We start from the raw sequence: 22,888 nt of genomic DNA on the forward strand, positions 1-22,888 counted from the left end.
ACTTCAAGTTGTAGAAAGCAGATATAATCTGTACAGCATCTCTTATAACACTATGACCTGATGGTGACTAAAAATCAAACTAATTAGCATACTTGACAAAATCTAAGAATGCATGCCTATGCCTTGAGAGAACTAGCAGCAAAACAACTGACCATTTCTAAGTGCAAGAACAGCAGCTCTAGCCCAGCAGGCGTGGCTCAGTGGTTGAGCGTCGACCTATGAATTAGGACAGTGGTCGGCAAACCACGGCTCGCGAGCCACATGCGGCTCTTTGGCCCCATGAGTGTGGCTCTTCCACAAAATACCACGGCCTAGGCAAGTCTATTTTGAAGAAGTGGCGTTAGAAGAAGTTTAAGTTTAAAAAATTTGGCTCTCAAAAGAAATTTCAATCGTTGTACTGTCGATATTTGGCTCTGTTGACTAATGAGTTTGCCGACCACTGAATTAGGAGGTCATGGTTCAATTCTCCGTCAGGGCACATGCCTCGGTTGTGGGCTCAATTCCGTGTGGGGTGTGCAGGAGGCAGCCGATCAATGATTCTCTCATCACTGATGTTTCTCTCTCTCTCCCTTCTTTTCTCTGAAACCAATAAAAATAAAAAAATAATAAAAAAAGAATAGCAGCTCCTGAAGAAAAGTCTAGGGCAGTCCTTGACAGCACTTTCTCTAGGAATGAGATTGAGTTTCAGGAATAACCAATGGGTCTATTTTTATACAATTACATAAAATGCAGTATTGAGAAACTATTCACTGATTTTAAGAATAAGCAGCTTTGCCCAGCTGGCGTGACTCAGTGGTTGAGCATGGACCTATGAACCAGGAAGTCACTGTCTGATTCCTGATCAGGGCACATGCCCACTTGCAGGCTTGAACTCCAGTGTGGGGTGTATAGGATAGAGCCCATCAGATCAATGATTCTCATCACCGATGTTTCTCTCTCTACCTTGACTGAAATCAATAAAAGTCTATTTTTTTAAAAAAGCTTAGTTTCTTTGACTCAAAGCCAATTGAGTCAACATAGGCAAGTTTCTACTTCAGGGCTTTCATCTAAAACTTTAGCATTAGTTTTGCCCACTTTTTTTTAGTTTCTCTTACAACAGTTCACTCTCCATGTAAGCACTCCATCACATAAACCTGAAAGTTCAGAGTCAAGGTCTAAAAGAACTAAGGACCCAACGATCTTTAACTATGACTTTCTACTATGACTTTAACTATGATTTCTAAGGAATCAAAATCACTTCAGTTTCCTAGTCAGATGAAACAGATCTCAACTGGAGAGCCAATCCAAGAAACAGGCATGTCAGTCTGAGGGCCAACTTTGATGTTTTAGTGATAGAGCACTAGAAATACTTATATCAGGGTCAGAATTTGGTTTGGTAGGCAGACATTTAACCACTCAACAAGTCATTTATCTAGCTGATCAAAGAACAAGAGAAGTTCAAGGCAGGTATGCACTAAATCTATTACCCGCTTTTGGACCACTAGTGACACGCTGCCTATTCTGTCTTCACAGAAGGAAGCAGTCATCAGTAGCATGGTATAACTAACTGGGTCACTAAATCAAACGCAGTTTTAGAAGGGACACTTCTGTATGTTAAATTAGCTGTCTTAAGATAGTCAGCTTGCCTTAAATATTTATGAACTATGTGCCAGGGCACTGGGCTATAACCCAACCAAAATGGGTTGGACAACAAATCAACGACCTTATAACCAAGATAACACGCTTTTAAACCAAAGTATCCTGAAAACTGCTGCCTCCATTCCCCTAAACATCAAGCAGCATTCATTTTTAAGACTTCAAAATATTATATATGTAAGTTATTAAATCCAGTCCTCAAAGGACTACATGGTGCTTCCAAAGATATAAAACTCTAGCAAAATGGCAACAACACAACAGTAAACTTTAAAATGTTAAGAATGACTACCAAAGTCCCCTTGCCTGCCCGCTTGCATCTCAGGACCTCCCTGCTAAAAGGTTTCGGGACCTCTGAATTTACAGAATGGCCAACTCTGGAATCCACTCTCAACAGTACCCCAGAAACCAAACTCAACAGGAGTGTGAACTGTTCTTAAGTAACAAACAGGTTTTGCAGACTGATATTTTTGGACCAAAGCTTCAAAAGCTAAAACCCAATGACTGAAATAAACAACAAATTAAATCCTGACACAAACTTAGATCACACCCAGCTAGACTGTTAGCACCTCTACCTCCACACACAGCACCAACTGGCATTTCTACTCCAGTATGACTTTTCCATTACCACTGGTGATAAAGGGTATTCGTGACTTGTAATTATCTCTGTGGTTCTCAAGTCCACTCCATTTCAAGTCCTAAAGTTAAAACTTAGGTTAGTAAGGGAGGGACAGGCCGAGAGATGTCAAGCACCAGGAGCCTGCAGGGGGATCCGACCAGCAGCTCTCCATCATCCCTCCCCCGAGCATCTCTCCCGGGTCCTCCTACCTAAACCCTGCATGTAAACATGGGGCTGTGACTCAAGCCTCCGGCCCCGATGCGCGGAGAGAAGTTTCCTCGCCTCGGCTGCACATGGTCTGCAGAAGTTTGGCTGAAGCGGAGCGCGGAGCCTGGGTGGGAGCGGCAGAGGAGCGAGCGCTGCAGGCGGCGGCGGCGGCGGCGGCCGAGCAGCAGGAGGCGGAGGCGGAGGCGGGCGAGGGGGAGGGGAGGCGGCGGAGGGGGGCGGAGGGGGCTCTTGCCGCCACTGCGCTCGCCGCCTCCCCCCCGGCGGGAGCCGCTCGCAGCCTCTGCACTAGTCGCTCCGCTCCCTCGGTCATGTGACCTTAACGTAACCGGACAGGAAAAGCCCCGCCGCCGCCGCCGCCGGAGACACCGACCGCGGCGGCAGCAGCAGCAGCAGCAGCGAGAAGCGGCGGCGGCGGCGGCGGGCAGGGCACGGCCAGGCCGCCCGGCGGTGCCTCCTCCACACCCCGCGCCACAGCAGCACCGGCGACAGGTAAGCGCGCACCGCCTCCGTTCCCGGGCTGGCGCCCACGTGCCGCCCCCAGCCCGGGCTCCGGGAAGGCGGAGGGGCGGGGGGCACCGGGCTCGCAAACGGTTCCGGCGGAGACGGTGGCAACAAAGGCGACGAATGCCCCCGGCCCGGCTCCGGGCGAAGGCAGGCGGAGGGCCCGGGTCCCTCGGGAACGCGGTTCTGGGAAGTGAGGGCAGGGGCGCCCTGGGGGCGGCGGCGGCTGCGCCTGGCGCCGGGCTCTGGCCGCCTGACAAAACCATCCCCCGGAGCCAGGCGGCGGCGAGTCGGCGGCTGCTCCATCCGGGGCTTTGCGGGAGGGGGAGGGGACGGAAGCCGAGAGGGCGGGTGGCGGATCGGAGGGAGGAGGGAGGGAGAAAGAGGAGGGGGCGATTCGCGTTCCGTTCCCCATCGCCGGTCCCTCCCTTCCCGCCGCCACCGCGAAGTGCGTCCTGGCGGCGGCGGCCGGTGAGCGTCCCGCGCCGGAGCTCCGAGAGGTTGGCCTGTCAGGTGCGTAATCCTGCCGCCGCCTCCTGCTGCCGCCGCTGCTGCTTCGGCGGCCAGGCCGCGAGCTGCGGAAGTGGGCTTGGGGGAGGGGAGCGGGGAAAGGGAGGGGGAGGGGAGGGATCCGGTCCGACCGGAGCAGGCCCGGCCTCTCTGGCGCTTCTCCCAGCTGCAGCGGCTCCTACAGCTGCTGCCGCTACTGCCGCGGCTCCGCCTCCCGGCCGCGGGCGGGGGCGCGCACGCGCGCTTCCGGCCTCCCTGGGTCTCGCGCTGTCTCCGGCTCTCGCGCGCGCTCTTCCAGCTCCCAGTCTGGCCACCGCCCGCCCCTGGCGCCGGGTCTGTTGCGCCGGCCGGGGCGTCGCGCACGGCGTAGGCGTCGGCATTGTGTTAAACTCCGCGGGACTTGGGAGAGCGCGCGCGCACGCGGGGCCGCGCAGCCCGAGTGCGTCGCCCCTCCCGTCGCATGCCTTCCCCTCCCTTCCCCTCCCAGTCCCTGGAGGCTGGGGCGGGCCGAGGTGCGCGGCGCCCGGACCTCCCGGCCCCCTCGGGTCTGGCCGGCCCCGCCCCCTGGAGCGGGCGGAGCCGGCGGGGCGGCCATTGCCCCTCTCTCCTGCGGGCCGGGGAAACGGAGGCCTTCCGGGGCGCCGCCTGGGGCGCCGCTGCGGCCCCGACGGCGGGTGTGGGCGCGCTGAGCGGGAGGCCTCGTGCTTCCGGCCCACGGGCGATGTGCGCCCCCGATAGGGCCCAGAGCTGTGCTGTGGTTTCTGGCTGCTTTGCCTCGCGGCGCGGGTGCGGCGTGCGAGCCGCGCTCCGGGCCAGCACAGCCCTCACCCCAAAGGGCTCCGAAAAAGGGAGGGAGGTCGGGGGTGCTGAGGCTGCTCCCCAGCCCCGAATGGCCTCTGTGTAGTGAAACCCCCAAAACCATTAACGTGTAAACAAGGCTGCAAAGAGAACTGGAAGTACAGAAAACGCTAGGAAGCAAGGTTTTTATCGCTCGGAGCTGGTAGGAAATAAAGCAAGGGTAGCAGAGCAAGCAAGAAAGCGGGCAGAGTGGGAAATACAGTTGTTGCTACGCCATTGACTGCAGAAACTTGGAACTGCTGAACTAATCATGCCTTCGGGAAATAGCCCAGGACTCTTAGCTCCCCCACCCATCTGCAGTGTTCTTTTGCTCATCATGAAGTGGGCTCCCTTAGTGTGTGAGTCTCAATTGTATTCATACATTATTGTCTTAGTGAAATAAAACATTACAAGGTCAGACTCACTGGCTCACAGAACCCCAAGGTGCTCTGGGTTTCCTTAATTTTGGCCACCCTGCCCTTTCTAGGGCAGACCATCTATGTTGACCCCCGACCCAGCTCAGGAGCAGCGTGTACATAGCACTAGCGTTTTAATCCGAGAGGCCTGAAATTTCAATAGAAAATCAGAATTAAGACATTTTAAATCCTCATTTCTCTGACTTACTATAAACCAGAAATAATTATTAAATTTTATTTTCCATTCTAAATACCCTTGGTGTCTATCCAGGGTGTTTTGAAGTCATTAAAAGGTAATTTTTAAGAAAGAAAGATTACAACTAATACTACATTCCTTTAAACTGGGTGTTTCTCACTTAAATGTGTGGTTTACATAAGGTTATCTTCTAGCCAAAGAATTGACCTGATGTTGAAACCATCATGAGATCTCAAAGTACAAGAAGTAATATACCATTGTTAAGTGCCACCAATAGTCAACAGTGAAGGAGTCCGTAAAGAGTGCAGATAAACCACCCCTAAAGCTTTATTGTACCCTCCAACTGCTTGCTTTGGAGTTTTAAAGTTTCTCCTCTCTTCAAAGAGGATGCAAATAGACAGGTGCTCCACAAACTTCCACCAAAATACTCCAGCAGCAGAGAATAAACACTAGGCATGTTTTAGCTCAGAATAAAAACTTCCACAGTGACAGTTTCTTTTTTATTTTAAAGATTAATAAAATAAAACTGCACTGTCCTCCAAATTCTACACTTTCCTATATAATAAAAGGCTAATATGCAAATTGACCGAATGGCAGAAGGACCAGTGGCTATGACGTGCACTGACCACCAGGGGGCAGACACTCAATGCAGGAGATGCCCCCTGGTGGTCAGTGCTCTCCCATAGGGGGAGTGCCACTCAGCCAGAAGCTGGGCTCACGGCTGGCGAGTGCAGTAGCGGTGGCGGGAGCCTCTCCCCCCCTCTGTGGCAGCGCTAAAGACCCCTCGGTGGACATCCCCCAAAGGGTCCCGAACTGCGAGAGGGCGCAGGCTGGGCTGAGGGGGACCCCCCCCAGCCCAGTGCACAAATGTCGTGCACCGGGCCTCTAGTTGTAATATAAAAATTCTATAAAACAACCCTCTAAGAATATGTACCTGCATAAGGGGATATGCTTTCCCAGCTTGAGAATTACTGAAATAGAGTTAGGAAATTGAAGGAGACATCTAAGGCCGGTGTGTCACATTGGCTTGGATCAGCTTCTTCAGACCTGGAACCCCTCCTGCCATCTCCTGTCTCTCAGCTCTAGACCCAGCCATCTTTCCCTGAAGTAACTGGGAGACTCTGGGCAGGTGGTGTGGCACCAAGCTGTCACAGTAAAGGAAGAACTGCTGGTTGGCTGGAGACGGTACCATACATTTCAGAATGCACCTGGTGAAAGGGCATTTATCGTTTTACCCACTGCCTTACAGTCTTCAGGTTGCAAAGCGTGACCCTGAAAACCTAAAAGGAAGTTGAGAATTTTTATTTCCTGAAGAAGAAACAAAAGGCAAAGTTAAACATCCTAAGCATTAGATTGAGGACATTTTTTTAAACCTTTTTTATGCTCGAATAGGTTATAATTCTTATAAGCAAATGAAACTTAAATAATTAAAATATGACCTTGAATCAATAGTAAATAAGATCCAGTGTTTTACAATGCTAATAGGTCATTAAGGGATGGAGTCAGTAGCCACAGAATACTTATCAGGAGTTGGCAGTCCGAGACAATCACAACCTTTTTTTTCTTTTTATGGTGCAAAGGCCAAGTTAGAGGCCAATATCTGCTCAAATACATAATCCCCAGTTCACATGCATGAGGTGTGTATCATGTGACTTCCTCACTTCAAGGCAGTCTGTGCAGAGGTAGGAATTTGTAAAGCACTCATGTGCCAGGTTCAGTACTTACGAGACCACTGTTTTGCTTTACAAGAACTTTTATATACAGTTCTTTTAAATGGTGTGCGCCCCCACGTTCTGCACCAAGCAAAGGTGAGCATCAAAACGGCCTCGAGAACCATCTCAAAGTGTGTGTGTATTTTCCTACACCATGCCTCGCCACTTAGATGCTCCAAATCCCCAAAGTGACTCTTGAACAGGGGTTGTCTAAGTGTCGTCTGCGGTCCCCTGTGAAACCTAGGGCCCTTTCAGGGCTGTTTTCATAATGATGCTATTATGTTATTGGCCTTTTTCACTGCTGAAAACGTGTCCACATTGGGAAGAGCCACCTAACGCAATGAGCTGATACTTCCAAATGATCGGTGGATGGATGGTAAAAGTCACGTGCAGGCAAACAGTCCGTTCCAAGCGCAAGATAGGGCAATGAATTTTACTGTAACAGTAGGGAAATAGCATTTATTGACATATTTTTAGGTCACACAACTCTTAAGAAACTAACACTTGTCAAATTTTGAGGTAGTATCAAAGAATACCCACAGTTACCTAAAATGGCCATTAAAAATTCCTCTTTCCCACTATACAGTTGAGTTAGGCTGGATTTTCTTCAATACTCAACCGAGCTCTAGCCAGCTTGCTCAGTGGTTAGAGTGTCGGCCCGTGGACTGAAAGGTCGCGGGTTCTGTCCCAGTCAAGGGCACATCCCCGCCACCAGTGAGGGCACCTACAGGAGCCAACCGATCGATGTGTCTCTCTCACGTCAATGTTTCTCTCTCTCTCTCTCTGTCCCTTCCACTCTCTCTAAAAATCAGTGGGAAAAATAACCTCAGGTGAGGATTAACAACAAAAAAATACTCAACCAAAACAAATATCACAACAGTCAGTGGAGCGCAGAGTAGATGCAGAACCCAGCTCTCTTCTACTAAAGAGATGTGTAAAATTATGAGAAGATGCCACTTCACTAATTTGTTGTTTTGGAAAATATAATATGTTTTTAATAAAAGTGTTACGTTAGCGCAAGTGGGCTTAAAAAGGCATCCTGATACCCAAAAGTATGAGAATCCCTGCCCTCAAGTACTAACATAAATTACTCAAGCCTTTGAATGAAAACACATTTGGTGCTCCTTTCTCTGGCATACACTGCGCTATTTCTATAGGTGACTATATTTCCTTCAGATTGATTTTACTAATCATACAGCATTCTTAAAAAGGCAGTCTCTGCTTTGGTGGGCTATTATAAGCAAATTAGATTAGGTTTTAAATTTTGCTGTGTGCTCATATGTAGATTTCCTTAAAGTTGATTGTAGCATAATGCCTTTAGAGTTATCACTTTAATATCAAGTCTTTATTCACCATACATCTCTGACTTGCTTCTCTTTGACACCTAAACTGTTCCTGAACTGGCCTCAACTTACACTCAGAAATTAAAAACTAATTTTAATGTCAACAAAATACAATTGAAAAGACAAATCTTTTACAAATTCCTGTTTTCCAAAGTCAAAGTAAGTTCTATTGGTTCGTTTATGGCCCTACTTTTTTAATTACTATGGAAGAGGATTGACTAAAGAAATGTTAAAATATATACATATATACCATTCTGTCACCACAACTAAGTAAGATGAATTTCCTAGCTTTAAAATACAGTTTTAAAATATATTAAAATTCAAATGACCAGGCTCGTTCAAGTTTACTTTATGGGCCTTTAAGTATTAATTATTAATAATACTGAAAAAAGCAGTTTTTTCATCCTGGTAAGTGGTCTAAACCACTTGGAAGAATCAGTCTTACTTGTGGGAAGTGCTTTTCTGTTACTAATGTGTGCTGTGTATTACAATATTCATATATGCTTCACTTAAATAAAATCAGGGACTTCAGAGGACCTTTGAGTGCCCTTGAAATGGGTAGTCTAAGTGGTATTTCATATCTTCAGAGAGCTATTATCTTTAAAAAGTAAACCATCAAGCCCTAACCGGTTTGGCTCAGTGGATAGAGCATCAGCCTGCGGACTCAAGGGATCCAATACTAAATACTCAATACTAAAATAAATTACATTACTCAAGGGCATGTACCTTGGTTGTGGGCACATACCCGGTGGGGAGTGTGCAGGAGGCAGCTGATCGATGTTTCTCTCTCATCGATGTTTCTAACTCTCCCTCTCCCTTCCTCTAAAAATCAGTAAAAATCAATAAAATTAAAAAAAGTAAACCATCAATTCCAAAAGCTGTTTTGGCCTCCTCTTCTCTACTGAAAGTGAAGGAGGAACTTGAGTTGTCAGAATACAGTGCGATTATGTTTGTTCCATTCAGCTGCACCTCCAAAAACTGAGTAACTTAAGGATCAACCCACATGTGCTACGTGATGGAAGCTGAAAGCCCTTGACATCTGGGGAGTATCCGTTATCAGTGTGGGAAACTGGTGATCAAAGCCAGAGCTTTCCACCATATAAACAATCATTTACATTTGGCTTTGGAAAGTGTTTTTCACTTATTTCAACATGACATCTTATAGTCTCTGAATTTACTTAAGGGAAAAACCACTTCGTACATTTAAACATGCATAAAGAAGGCATTCTATGAAAACCCACTTTTAAGAATTGCCTCCACCCTGGTCGGTTGCTCAGTGGTTAGAGTGTCTGCCCAAGGACCAAAGGGTCTCTGGTTCAATTCCCGATCCCCACCCAATCAGGACACGCGCGGGAGGCAATCAATCTATGTGTCTCTCTCACATCAGTGTTTCTCTCTCTCCCCCCTTCCTTCCTCCCATCCACTCATTCTTCCAAAAAAAAAAAAATCAATCGAAAAAATACCCTCAGGTGAGAATTTTTTTTTTTATTGACTTCAGAAAGGAAGGGAAAGGTAGAAAGATAGAAACATCAACGATGAGAGAGAATCATTGATCAGCTGCCTCCTGCACACCCACTACTGGAGATCAAGCCTGCAACTCAAGCATGTGCTTTTGACCAGAATTGAATCTAGGACCCTTCAGTCTGCAGGTGGACGCTCTATCCACTGAGCCAAACCGGCTAGGGCTCCTGGGGTGAGAATTTTTTTAAAAAGAAGAAAAAAATTGCCTCCCTTAAACAAAAGAAGTATGCATAGTCTAAAAAAAAAAAAAGAATTGTCTCCCTTCTCCATCTCTACTTTAGTTCTCTGCTCACTATTCTGATTTAGATTTTTTCTAAGTTCCATTAACAGTGTTAAATGGCTGGGGGCTTTATTAGCAACCCTCTGTGACTAGTATTGATAAAAACTTTTAGGACTGATCTATAGCAAGGTAGTGTAGTGAGAAAAGCATGAAATTTACACACAGAAGACCACGGTTCAATGAACTCCTGTTTTCTACAGTTTTTACTTCTCTGAACTATCATATAGTGATTTAAGGATGTGACTTCTGGAGTCAGACATATCTGGCTTCTCCCAAGACTCTCAGACATAAATCACAGTCAAGGCGTCAGAGCTCCAGATCTTTACCGCGAACATGTAGATGTAATGCACAGCTCTCCTTGGGTGTCTGTAAAGCATCTCAACCCCAACCTGTCTACACCTCACTTCATGATCTTCCCCACAAAATGGGGTTTTGCCCAGGTTCCCTCTCCTGGCGGAGAGCCCCACAATCTATCCAACTACACAGGTTAGAAACCTAGGAGTCATCTTGGACACCTGGATCTTCCCATCCTCCTCCATCGAATCCATCGGCCAGTCCTTTGATTTATCTTCCAACTATCCTCTCCCCCTCGCCCTTTGTCTGCATCACCACCACCCAGTCTGTCATCTCCTTTCTGCACCACTTCTACCATGTCTCCCCTCGCCCACCTCTTTATCACCTCCACCACCCCAGCATAGTTCCTTTGCAAGTGCAGACATCTAATGATGTCACCCTGCTGGAAACCCCCTTCAGTGGCTTCCTACCGCCTTTAAGATGGGAACCAAGATCCTTAACCGCCCTGAGTCTCCCGCCTCCTCTTGCCTCATCCTGCTCTGTCTGTCTCTTTGCCCTAAAGCCACTTTGACCTCCTTTCCACTCCCTCCTATCTTAGGGCCTTTGCAAATGCTGATCCTCTGCCCGGGATACTCTATTCTGATCCGTTAACTCTTCTCATTCTTTATCCGCTTAACTGGCATTTCCTTACAAAAGCCCTCCCTAGCCCTAGCTGGTTTGGCTCAGTGGATAGAGCGTCGGCCTGCGGACTGAAAGGTCCCAGGTTCGATTCCGGTCAAGGGCATGTACCTTGGCTGCGGACACATGCCCAGTTGCGGGTGTGCAGGAGGCAGCTGATAGATGTTTCTCTCTCATCGATGTTTCTCCCTTCCTCTCTGTAAAAAATCAATAAAAATATATATATTTAAAAAAAAACAAAAAACACTAAAGCCTTCCCTAAACCCCAAATTAGACCCCAGTTTATGACCTCATATTTATTTACATTTTTCTTTGATAGCTCTTATCAGAGTTGGCTATTATAAATGTGCACACTTACTTGATGACACCCTGGAACTCTGTATTCTGTGTATCATTGCATCCTCTGCCTGGCACCTTAGAAAGCTCTCAGTAAATAGCTGGCCACTTCCCAAATCTGCTGCTTAAAGAGTTAGCCCTGCATGTGGGCAAGGTACTTCACTCCTCTACGTCTAAATTTCTTCTTCTGGAAAGAGGGTAACTGATCCTTGGCACATAAGTGGTCATTTTTTAATTAATGCTGAAGTTATTATAATTAATAGTAAGAAAATGATTTACCATGGTTTTGAGGATTACCTGTTATGTGTAAAGGATTATCATAACTCTAAAACACTATTCAGAACTGAATTGTTAACATGAAGTGACATTTTAAAATTGAAATATTTTTCCAAAATGTAGTGCACAGTAAATTGATGAGAATGTTTTAGGTTAATCTAAGATCAATAGAAATTGAACTTTTACCCCAAATCACCCAGCTAGTCTAAGGCCAAGCCATGACTGGGACTCAACACTCTCCGCTCCAAACATGTAGTTATTAATTTATTTAACAAATACTGAACACCCGACCATTTGCTATGCACATGGACAAAGTAATAAATGATAAATAAGGCTTAGTGCTGGCTTTCCGGAAGCATCAGGCAGACACATGTAAACTGGCTTGTTCACTGATGCCCAGGGACAGGTAGAGCCTCCTTATCTGGGGACCGGGACATTTCTGCAGAGGACAAGTAGAGCTGGGGAAGGGAGGCAGGTGGCAGTGTGCGTCCTGCACGAGGACCTCAGGCCCTGTTCAAGCAGGCCCCTCTCCACGTCTGTAGAAATCAGGCTGCTGAGCCGCCCAGCACTGAGAGCGAGGCCTCGGCAGTGAGTGGTGCAGACTGTTAGGACCCAGCAATTTCCTGGGCATTCAAAGCCTTCTGGGCAAAGAAAATTGCCCTTCTTCGTCTTCTCAATCCATCCGGAATTGCCAAAGTGAATGAAATAACATCGTTGTGTGACTATTATTAACATACTTGCATGAAACTTTTTTTTTCTTTATTGATTTGAGAGAAAGAGAGAGAGGAACATGGATGTGTTGTTCCACTTATTTATGCATTCATTGGTTGCTTCTTGCATGTGCCCTGATCGGGATCGAACCCGAAAGCTTGGTGCATCGGAACGACACTCTAACCAACAGAGCTCCCAGCCAGGGTGAAACTAGATTTTTGATAAATCCCTGGACTTCAGAACAAATTGGGACCCTAAATGATCCCTTCGTAGAGGTCACCCAGCGGTCAATCTTGTATCAAGAAAGCAATCAGGCCCTAACCGGTTTGGCTCAGTGGATAGAGCGTCGGCCTGCGGATTGAAGGGTCCCAGGTTCAATTCCGGTCAAGGGCATGTACCTTGGTTGCGGGCACATCCCCAGTGGGGAGTGTGTAGGATGCAGGTGATTGATGTTTCTGACTCTCTATCCCTCTCCCTTCCTCTCTTTAGAAAATCAATAAAATATATTAAAAAAAAAAAAAAAAAGAAAGCAATCAGGCACACCTTGATGTCATACAGTAAAACCTTAGGTTGTGATGTCTGTGTGAAAAAAACCATTTTTTTCATATATTAAATCTAGTGCCAAACTTGCCCTTCCTTTAGAAAGATATTCTGACATTATGTCCCTTCTACCTATTTATATTTTTAAAAATCTCCCTGCCCAGCTGGGGTAGCTCAGTGGTTGAGGGTCGATCTATGAACCACGAGGTCACTGTTTGATTCCCAGTCAGGGCACATGCCCAGGCTGTGGACTCGTTTCCCCCGTGTGGGGTGTGCTCGAGCAGCCGATCAATGACTCTCTCTCATCATTGATGTTTCTATCTCCCCCTCTCCCTTCCTCTCTGAAATCAACGGAAATACATTTTAAAAATAAAATAAAAACCTCCCATCCCTACCAAGCATTTCTATCTTTTCTTGCAAAATAAAGATGTAGCCACAGACTGTTGGAGCCGCTGTTTCGAGGCTGGTTGTTTGGTTTTTAGAAGGTCTGTGAAATCCCAAGTCCGGAAGCCGTCAGATGAGGTCCACACTAGAGCCTGTGGTGCAGAGTCAGCAGGGGCGGGTCATGCGGGCTGGGTGAGCCATGCTGAGGAATGTGGGTTTCATCCCAAAGGCAGTAGGGAGTCACAGGAGGATTGTAAGCAGGATAGAGGCATCGTATTTGACCTCGGGGAAGATCACTGTGGATGGATTAGGGGGGCGCTAGAGCTAGAAACAGGAGATGAGCGGGGAGGTCGAGTTCAGGTGGGACGTGGGTGACTGACTGATGTGAGGGGTGGGAGAAGTGGAGGCCTGAACGCTGAACTGAGATTAGATTCCTGGCTTGATCAAGGGGTGGATGATGGCGCCAGGCACCAAGCTGGGGGAACAGAAGGATCAGGTTTGGGTCTATGGCTTTTACAGTCCTTTCGGAGAAAAGGGGGTGGAAGGAAGGGGGGAGGATTTGGGTTGTTTTACCCAGATTGAATGAAGGGTACCTGTGGGACAGCCAAGTGGAAGTGGATCAGATCACTAAAGAGCCTGCAGAATGAGAAATGGGCTGTGGACCAAAGGAGGGGAGCGTCGGCAAAAGAGGAATCGTCGATGGAGATTAAAATAGAATAGCCAGAGGCGAGCCCAAACCAGCACAGCGGCCAGGAAGCCGGGACAGAATTTATGGTGCAGGAGGAAGGGTGTTAAGTGCCGCAGAGTGGAGTCCATGGGGCTGGGGAACAAGCCTGGGTGACCTTGGTGAGCCATTTCAGTGCAGGGGGCTGATGTGGTTGGCTGAGCAGTTGATGGAGGTGGGAGAATAGACATTCATTTCCACGAGGTGGGGGCAGCCTTGAGCAGGGCGGACCCGGTTAGATGCTGCCTCCTCAGCCTACGCAGCATTCTTCTGCAAGTACAGCCGCTTGGGAACGATTACGAAGGGGCCATGATGAGGAAAGAAGGTTTAGAAAAGGGCAGCACTGTCAGCTGGGCTGGGCTGGGCAGGCCGGGGTGGGAATTGCCAGTGATGCACTTCAGCTAGAATCCAGGCCTGGTCCCCTTCCCCCCCTCCTCCCTCTCTCCCCTCCCTCCTCCCACTTCTGCTCCCTCCTGCCTCTCATCCCTTTATCTCAGGATATTCACAATGTAAGAGTCTAGGGTGGTTGTTTTTCTTCCTGAGAAAGACTTTTTAATGTCTCAAATACGATTTTTAAAAATCCATCTGTGTGGAATTTCCCCCCTTGTGAATTGTGAACATACGACTGTTCTTTTCTTTTTTCCTCCTTTCATTTGTCTCACTTCTCTGAGACTCCTGTACACGTGTTCTTCCCTCTGTATTTGAAAGGCGTGTCAGTGTGTTTCCTATTCTAGAGGTTCCAAAATTGAAACACTAAAATAACCAGTAGACTCCCTTAGAAAAGAAACATTTCACAGTTTAATCATGGCTTCATTCTTATGGTCTGAATAAAATACTTATGTTAGTTCAGGGAATGAGAGGGAGCCATACATTTTGCTGTGTCCAAGGAGATGATATATATTTGTTAATACAAAACCTGAAAATCCTATAAAATACTGATAAGTTTGATGCCATTAAAACAAAAGTATATATGTCAAAAATCTCTATAAAACAAAATCAGAAGAGAAAAATATTAGTAAAAGCTGTGACAAAGGGCTCATTTTCCTTGTATGCAAAGAATTTTAAAGATCTACAAGAAAAAAAAGCAACCTAATTTATTGTTTCGTTTTGTGTGTTTTTTGTTAATCTTCACTCGATATTTTTCCATTGATTTTTTAGGGAGAGTAGAAGAGAGAGTTAAAGACGGAGAGAAACATCGACGTGAGAGAAACACACCAATTGGTTGCCTCCTGCATGAGCCCTGATCAGGGTCCAGGGCCCAGGGCCCAGGCCAGGGAGGAGACTACAAGCAGGGTACATGCCCTTGACCAGAATCGAACCCGGGACCTTTGGCTCTATCCACAGAGCCAAACCGGCTAGGCCTGATTTTTAAAAGACAAATCTCTCTCTCTCTCTCTCTTTCTCTCTCTCTCTCTCTCTCTCCCCCCTCTCAAAATCAATTTTTTTTAAAAGTTATGCCTGGTGTTCACCAGTTTGGGGAAATGGTGGGGGTGGGTAGACAGCTCCCACATTTTAAGTGTCCATAATATTTGAATCTCTTATTACAAATACATATACTTAAAAGCAGCAATAACAAGACTATTTCTCATTAATTATAAACAAACACGTTTGCAATTGTATGCTCTGACACATCAAAGGGACCATTTGCACTTATGGATTCTATAATCTTGAGCAAGCTACCTAACCACTCTAAGCCTATTTCCTCATTTATAAAATGTAGGTAGCAATACCTCAAAAAGCTCAAATAAGTTCATGTGAAATTAAATGAATAGCACCAGGAGATGGATGGATAACAGTAAACACTCCGTAAAGAATAGCACTCTCGTCAGTAATAGCAGTGTGTTCGTGCAGTTGAAGCTTCTGTCGGTGGAAGTGACGCCTGAAGCTGCCTAGCGTAGATATCTTCATCAGAGCCAGAGCAGGTGACGGAGCAGCTCATCCCAGTTTGCTCTTAGAAGATCCACTTTTTCTGTGGAGAAAAGCAGGCTAGTGAGGTGGAAGAGGCGGCGTTCTGCACTTTTCAGGGCACAGCCTTGAGGACAAACTTCTGAAGTTGTTAGGGTAGAGCGGTGTTTCTTTGTAATCCAGGTTACCCTGCAGCCTGGCGCCGTCACCTGGCTCCGTCTCTGCCTTCATCACGAACCCCGTGCCTTTTCTGTCTCTCCTTCCTTATCTGAGTGCTTTCACCTTCCTGACATACACAGAAAACTCTGGGGAGCCAAGTTCCGGACCCATACCATCCATGTTCGCACGTCAGCGAGACTGCAATCTAGGTCTTTACACTCAAATTACTGCGATGTGGATCCAGTTCTTGGTAGAAAACATGAAACTTGGTAGAAAACACAAAGTCTTGCTTTGTGACCTGATCCGTCTCTTAAAGTATTATTTCGTTTGATTCTTAAAGTATTATTTCGTTTTAGGGCTCACTTGCTAGTTTCTGAATCTCTCAGCTCATCCCTAGCACAGGAAGGAGTGGTTAACCTATTGAGTCAGAATTGCTGTGGGTCAGTGTTTGCTTTAGCCCAGCCGGCGTGGCTCAATGGTTGAACATCAACCTATGGACCAGGATGTCACTCCCGGTCAAGACACATGCCTAGGTTGGGGGCTCTATTCCCAGTGTGGGTGGGGCATGCAGAAGGCAGCCAATCAATGATTCTCTCTTATCATTGGTGTTACTCTCTCTCCCTCTCCCTTCCTCTCTGAAATCAATAAAAAAAAATCTATATTTTAAAGTTTTTTTGGTAATGCATTCTCCACAGTAGCTTCCATAATTCTGAAGTTATCTATTTTTTTTTCATCTGGCTAATTAATTTTTATGTGTTGGGCTTTTTTATAAATTAAATTTTTTATTTTGTGATAGTTATAGATTCATATGCAATTGCAAGAAATGATAGTGGAACTCCATATGCCCTTTATCATTTTTTCCACTAATGGAAACATCTTGCAAAACTAGTATGGTATCACAGCCAGGATGTTGACATTGACACAGCTGAGCTACAGAACATTTCTGTCACCATGGGGATCCCTCCTGTTGCCCTTCTACAGCAGAACCCATTTCCCTCCTGCTCCCCTCACCCCTCTGCTACCAATCTGTTCTCATTACTGTGATTTTCAAGAACGTTATATAAGTGGAATTGTTCAGTATATAACCTATTGGGATTGGCTTTTCCACTCACCATTGTGTGTATCTGTAGTTCATTTCTCCTTATGGCTAAATAGTTTTTGTTGTATGGGCATACCATACTTTATTCACCCATCAAAGGACATCTGAATTGTTTCTGGTTTTTATCTATTAAGAAGAAAGCTGCTGTGTATATCCATGTGGTTTTTTTGTGAGCGAAAGTCACTTCTCTAGAATAAATGTCCATGAGTGTAACTGCTGGGTAGTTGGTGTTTACATACTTAGTTTTTTAGGAACTGCTAACTGCCCTCCAGAGTGTCTACAGGGCTTTACACTCCCACCAGCAGTGTTTGAGCAATCCAGTTTATCAGCATCCTTGCCAGCACTTGGTACTATCATTGCTTTGTATTTTGGCCATCCTGATAGGTATGTAGTGAAGTCTCATGTGGTTTTAATTTGCTTTCTGGATTGCTAATGTGTTTAACGTCTTCTCTTGCGTTTATTTGCCTTCTGTACATCCTCTTTGGTGCAAGGTCTCTTTAAATCTATTGCCCACTTTCTAACTCAAATTGGTTTTTTACTGTTGAGTTTTAAGAATTCTTCATATATTTTTGAGACTAGTTCTTTATCAAAGGGCTAGTTTGCAAAGGTTTTCAAATTTTTCCTCCTGGTCTTTAGCTTCGTTTTGTTTTGTTTTTTAATTTTCTTAACAGGGATTTTCTCAGAATGAAAGTTTTTAATTTTAATAAAGTCTAATTTATCTATTTCTCCTTTTATGGATTGTATTTTTGATGACAAGTATAAAAACCCTATATCTAACCATAGATCTCTAAAGGTTTTCTCCCTTTTTTCTTTTTCAAAAGCTATGCTTTGGTGTCTTAAATGTGAGTCTTTGATCCACTTTGAGTTAAATTATTTTTAATATGTTTTTTAAATTCTTTTTAAATATATTTTTATTGATTTCAGAGAGGGAGGGAGGGAGGAGGGGGAGAGAGAGAGAGAGAGAGAGAGAGGAAACATCAATGATGAGAGAGAATCATTCATCAATCATTCATGGGCTGCCTCCTGCACGCCTCCCCCTGGGGACTGAGCCTGCAACCCAGGTATGTGCCCTTGGCCAGAATTAAACCTGGAACCCTTCAGTCCACAGGCCAATGCTCTATTCACTGAGCCAAACTGGCTAGGGCTTTTTTAAATTATGTTTTTATTGATTTTTTAGAGAGAGGAAGGGAAAGGGATAGAGAGAAACATCAATGAGAAATATTGAGGGGCTGCCTCTTGCAGGTCCCCCACATGGGATCTAGCCCGCAAACTGGGTATGTGCCCTGACCGGTGACCTCTTGGTTCCTGGGTCCATGCCCAACAGCTGATCTACACCAGCCACGCCACTTAGAGTTAATTTTTATATAAGGTTCGTCTTAGGACAAGCTTCTTCCTCTCCTATCTCCCCCTTTTGCCTATGGAAGTTCAGCTGATTCAGGACCATTTGTTAAAAAGATTATTCTTCCATTCTTCCTCCATGGAATTGCTTTTGTGCCTTTATAAACAATCAATTGTGCATCTTTGTGTGGGTCTACTTCTGAGTTCTCTTTTCTGATCCACTGATCTGTGTGTTTATCCCTCCACCGATACCACATAATCTTGAGTACTGTAGCTTATATAATACATCTTGAAATGAAATACACTGATTGCTCCTGTGGAATCATGAGCAGAGCAAGGATGATGGGCCGGGTACAGAAGGTCACCAGGGTGGAAAGCCCCAAGGTGCCTAGCAACGGACAATCAACTGTTGGGTGACTTTTCTCCCCTAGCATAGCACTGGTCATGCAGTTTGGACCCCTGACCTTTCCTACCTAGAGATAACATCTCTGCCTCAAGTTGTATTTCAGCTGCAGGCCCATTAAGCAACAAAACCAGCCTCAGGACCAGCTGCACTGGATAATGACCCCCTGCCCTGGTGCCGCCAATCAATCAGTGACCACAACCCTGAAAGGACACACCTGGAAAGCCGCTGAATAGTCTATTAAGATCTTCCCCTGGGACCTCCCCTAACATCTCCACCCTTAAAGCCTTACGAGAGGACCCAGTGTGCTCTCCCTTCCTCCCTCTCCCCCCCTGCCCCAGGCACATTACTGTTAGCTTCCTCACTCCCCAGTTCCAAGGGCCCTTCTTTTACCTCTACAACTTGTTTTCTAAGCCCATTTCTTCTAGGAATTACTTCTAACTCTGTAATTTACCAAATAAATGTTCTCTTACAGCTGGGTCTTGGCTCTGGATTTTTTCCTAGCCAGAACCCAAGTACCTGAGCACGAGGGTCAGACACCGGCGCTGTTCCTGCTGCCTACAACACTCCCCCTTCATTACTCTTCTTTAGAAATTGTTGTAGCTGTACTAGTTCCTTTGCCTTTACCTATACATTTTAGATGACTGTCTATGTCTACAAAAAACTCTTCCTTGGAGGGTATCTCTAATTGCTGAATGGAGGTGCTGCTTGATTCATGAATCACTTAATAAAACCAATCAATCTTCAAAAAAAATCTTACTTGGATTTTGATAAGAATTGTATCAAGCCCTAGCCAGTTTGGCTAAGTGGATAGAGAGTCAGCCTGTGGACTAAAGGGTTCCGGGTTCCGGGTTCCATTCTGGTCAAGGGCAAATGCCCAGGTTGCAGGCTCAATCACCAGTTGGGGCGTCCAGGAGGCAGCCGATCAATGATTCAATCTCATCATTGATGTTTCTAGCTCTCTCTCCCTTCCTCTCTGAAATCAATAAAAATATATTTTTAAAATAAAATTTGTATCAAATCTATATATCATTTTGGGAAAACACTGATATTTTTACAATGTTGAGTCTACCTAACTGTAAATACAGTATGTCTCTCCATTTATTTAGATCTTTTTTTTATTTCTTCCATGAGCATCGTGTAGTTTTCAACAAACAAGACTTATGTTATTAGATTTATGTGTTGTATTTCTTTTTTTTTTTTTAGTGATTGTAAATGGAATTATTCTAATTTCAGGGTCCACAAGTTCAAAGTTAGCATGTAGAATTAGTTGATTTTTATGTTTATTTGATGGTATCCCGTGGCATTGCCAAACTCAGTTATTAGTCCTAGGAGTTTGGGTACATCCCTTGGGATTTTTTAAGTGACAATCATGTCACCTGCAAATAGAGAGTTCGTTTTCCTTTTCCTGTCTGAATGCCTTTTCGTTCCTTTCCTGCTTTGTTGCACTCTCCAGAACGTCCGGGACTATGTTGAATAGTGAAAGCGGACATCCTTCCCTTGGTCCAATCGGAGAAGGAATCTTTCTAGCATTAGGTATTCTGTTAAACACAGTGCTGATCTATGTGTCATGGGCTTTTATAAATGCCGTTTGACTGAGGAGGAGCCCGCCACAGCTTTGATGAACCAGCTCCTCTAGAATCCGTTCTGCTGTACATGGATTCATTGCTAGGGCGCCCTGTGAGGAATGAAGATGTTAGAATCTGGCGTCAGAACACTCAGATTTAAATATCGGCTCTCCTGCCTTCTAGCTCCATGGCCTGGGCGATGTTACACCTCGAAGCCCATTTCCTCCTCCACAAAAAGAAGGGTGAGCACCCACCCCGCTTCCTTAGTCCCAAACTTAGTGCGACCTTCACCCCCGCCCCCTGCTGTGGCCCCACCCAGCACCTTAATTTATCTCTAAGGAGATTTGATCATTAAAATTTGCATTTGGAATCCTAAACTAAAAGACTAAATGACCTGGGGATGCTTGCTGTCCGGAGGGCAAACTTAATTTCCTGACTCCTCCTCTTAAACTGCCTTTGTAAACTTGGGCAAATCCGAAATCCCCGAATCCCCAGCAGTGCCGTCCTCTGTGAGTGGGAGTTGTGACAGCTACTCCAAGGGCCGCTGGGAGACTAAATGAGTGGATTTAGGGAACGTTCTCAGCAGCGCCTGGCATGTTACCTGTGATCATTACTATTGGTGACTGTAAGGACACATACTTGTTTGTGAATCATCTTTCTTAAAAAAAATTGTTTGCTTTGCAGATTTTTAAAAAAATGGATTTGGCCAACCATGGACTTATTCTCCTGCAACAGTTAAACGCTCAGCGAGAGTTTGGTTTCCTGTGTGACTGCACGGTTGCCATCGGCGATGTGTACTTCAAGGCACACAAATCAGTTCTTGCTTCATTCTCCAATTACTTTAAGATGTTGTTTGTCCATCAGACCAGGTAACTAACGTGGTTGTGATAATCGAATGACTGCAGACTGAACTTCGTGGCCCTCTGTCCCGCTGAACCTGCTCTTTGCCCTCAGCAGGACCACGGGTCTCCTCCCTGTCCCTGGGCTCCTGGGCTCCCAGTTTCCTCGTGACCTCACTTTCCCCCTCACCCTTCTTGGTTACAACTTACTTTCCAAGCCCATTTCTTCTAAACCCATCATTCCAGTAGCACTTGGGAATCATGGGCCTTGGAGCCCCAAGCAGCCCCTCCAGGGACCCTCACCAGTGTCACCTGCATGTCCAGATCCCATTAGGAAGCCGGCTGCTGCCTGACCTCATTAATCTTCTCCTCTCCCTAATCCGGCTCAGCTCCCAGCTTCCAGGATTTATCCTCGTCTCCTTCTCTAATGAGAAGCTTGATGGCATTCACTCCCCCAATTTTCTCCTTTCCTCTTTTAAATTGTCTCAAGCTCAGTACGTTTCCTTGTTGTTTTTTTTCATCCCATCTCTTCTGTCTTGGAGAAGAGGGCCCCTCATTGTTTAAGGAAAAGGCTCTTCCTCCCGACCTCAAGCCCCCAGATCCCATCCCTTAGTTTTTATTCTGTCCTTGTGATTTTATACGTTTAAGCCCCCGGTGTATGAAGGGTCAGTGCTTCCTTACACGCTGTCTGCCTGAGTAACGATGCCGCTCTGCTGTTAGACTACGGAAGTGCTCCAGGGTGATCTACGGCCTCTCTTGTACGGGCCTCAGCCCACACGCTTCCTCTCCGTGGGCCCTGTGGTTTCTGCCACGTCACGCCACTGAAGTCATCCCTCCAAGGTCACCTCTTCCTCAGAACCTCTGCTCCCCTGTCTCTGTGGTCCTTGTCCTCTGCAGCCCTTGCTGCTGTCTTCTTCCCTCCTCAGCTTCTTCCTCTGCATTTGGTCGCTCTGAGCCCATGCTTTTCTGCCCTCTGTGAGTTGGGGTGAGTGTTGGTCTGGGGCTCTTCCTTTCTGTGTGCAGTTCTCTCGGGTGCTCACTGGTCTCCTGGATCTCACCTCTGCCCAAAACCAGATTCCAGCTCTGACCTTGATCTTTATTTCCCAAGGCCCCAGGCTGCCTGCCAGGCAATTACAACTGTATCTCCTCCTTTTATGTCATTTAGCATATCTAAAACGCAATTAAGCCTTGCCTGAGGTCCTTCTTGGTTTCCCCATTTTTTATCTTTGAGAAACCCATAATTAAAATCTTAGTTCCCAATCAGGATTTCAAAATACCTTTTAATAGTCCTTCCCTTCCCCTCTTCACTTCCATTTACTAATAATCATCTGCAGGTTAGTGTCAGCTTCATATTCCTGAACATTGCTCTCAGTGTAGTGTGCCTTGGATCAGAAATCCACTTGCTGTGACTGGAAACCTAGAGGGTACCCACTGCATACCAAAATAACGTATTCTGGCTTTCAGAGTCCCACAGGCTTGAAGCCTGACCTTCTTCCCACCTCACCTCCAACTGCACCCTAGTGGGATACCCCACCCTTCACCTGAACCACACTGTGCTGGCCGTATTCTGCCCACCCCCCCTCCCAATTCACCTCTCCAGCACCCCTCCCCTAACCCAATGAACCGAAAGGATCAAAAGCTGTCTTTCTCTCTCACATCATAGCACTGGGCCCTTTTGTAAGATCTATCCATCTTCCCTTCGCTGTCCGTGTACTTGCCTCCCCTCCTCATATGTATGATTCTTGGGGGCAGAGACTGGGTTTACAAACCTTTTTAACCTCGGAGTGTGTAGTTTAGGTATTTGTACATAATAGCACTTGATGTTTTACCTTGTGACTC

The 22,888-nt window shown here is 46.1% G+C and overlaps 1 protein-coding gene across 4 annotated transcripts in view; it reads left to right on the plus strand.

Annotated features, from left to right (window-relative positions):
• The first annotated feature begins 2,715 nt into the window (after positions 1-2,715).
• Positions 2,716-22,888, plus strand: part of ZBTB2 (zinc finger and BTB domain containing 2) — a 29,593-nt gene continuing 9,420 nt past the window's right edge. The window contains exons 1-2 of one of the 4 annotated variants that reach the window (XM_080664810.1): positions 2,842-2,968; positions 20,895-21,079. In XM_080664810.1, the coding sequence (XP_080520936.1) occupies positions 20,907-21,079 (173 nt within the window). In that variant the 5' untranslated portion in view covers positions 2,842-2,968; positions 20,895-20,906. Of the gene's footprint in view, positions 2,969-3,051; positions 3,494-20,894; positions 21,080-22,888 lie in introns of those variants that run through there. The other 3 variants (XM_080664809.1, XM_080664812.1, XM_080664811.1) reach the window with 3 other exon arrangements.

The sequence above is a fragment of the Plecotus auritus genome (genome assembly GCF_963455305.1).
Source record: "Plecotus auritus genome assembly, chromosome: 4".
NCBI lineage: Eukaryota > Metazoa > Chordata > Mammalia > Chiroptera > Vespertilionidae > Plecotus > Plecotus auritus.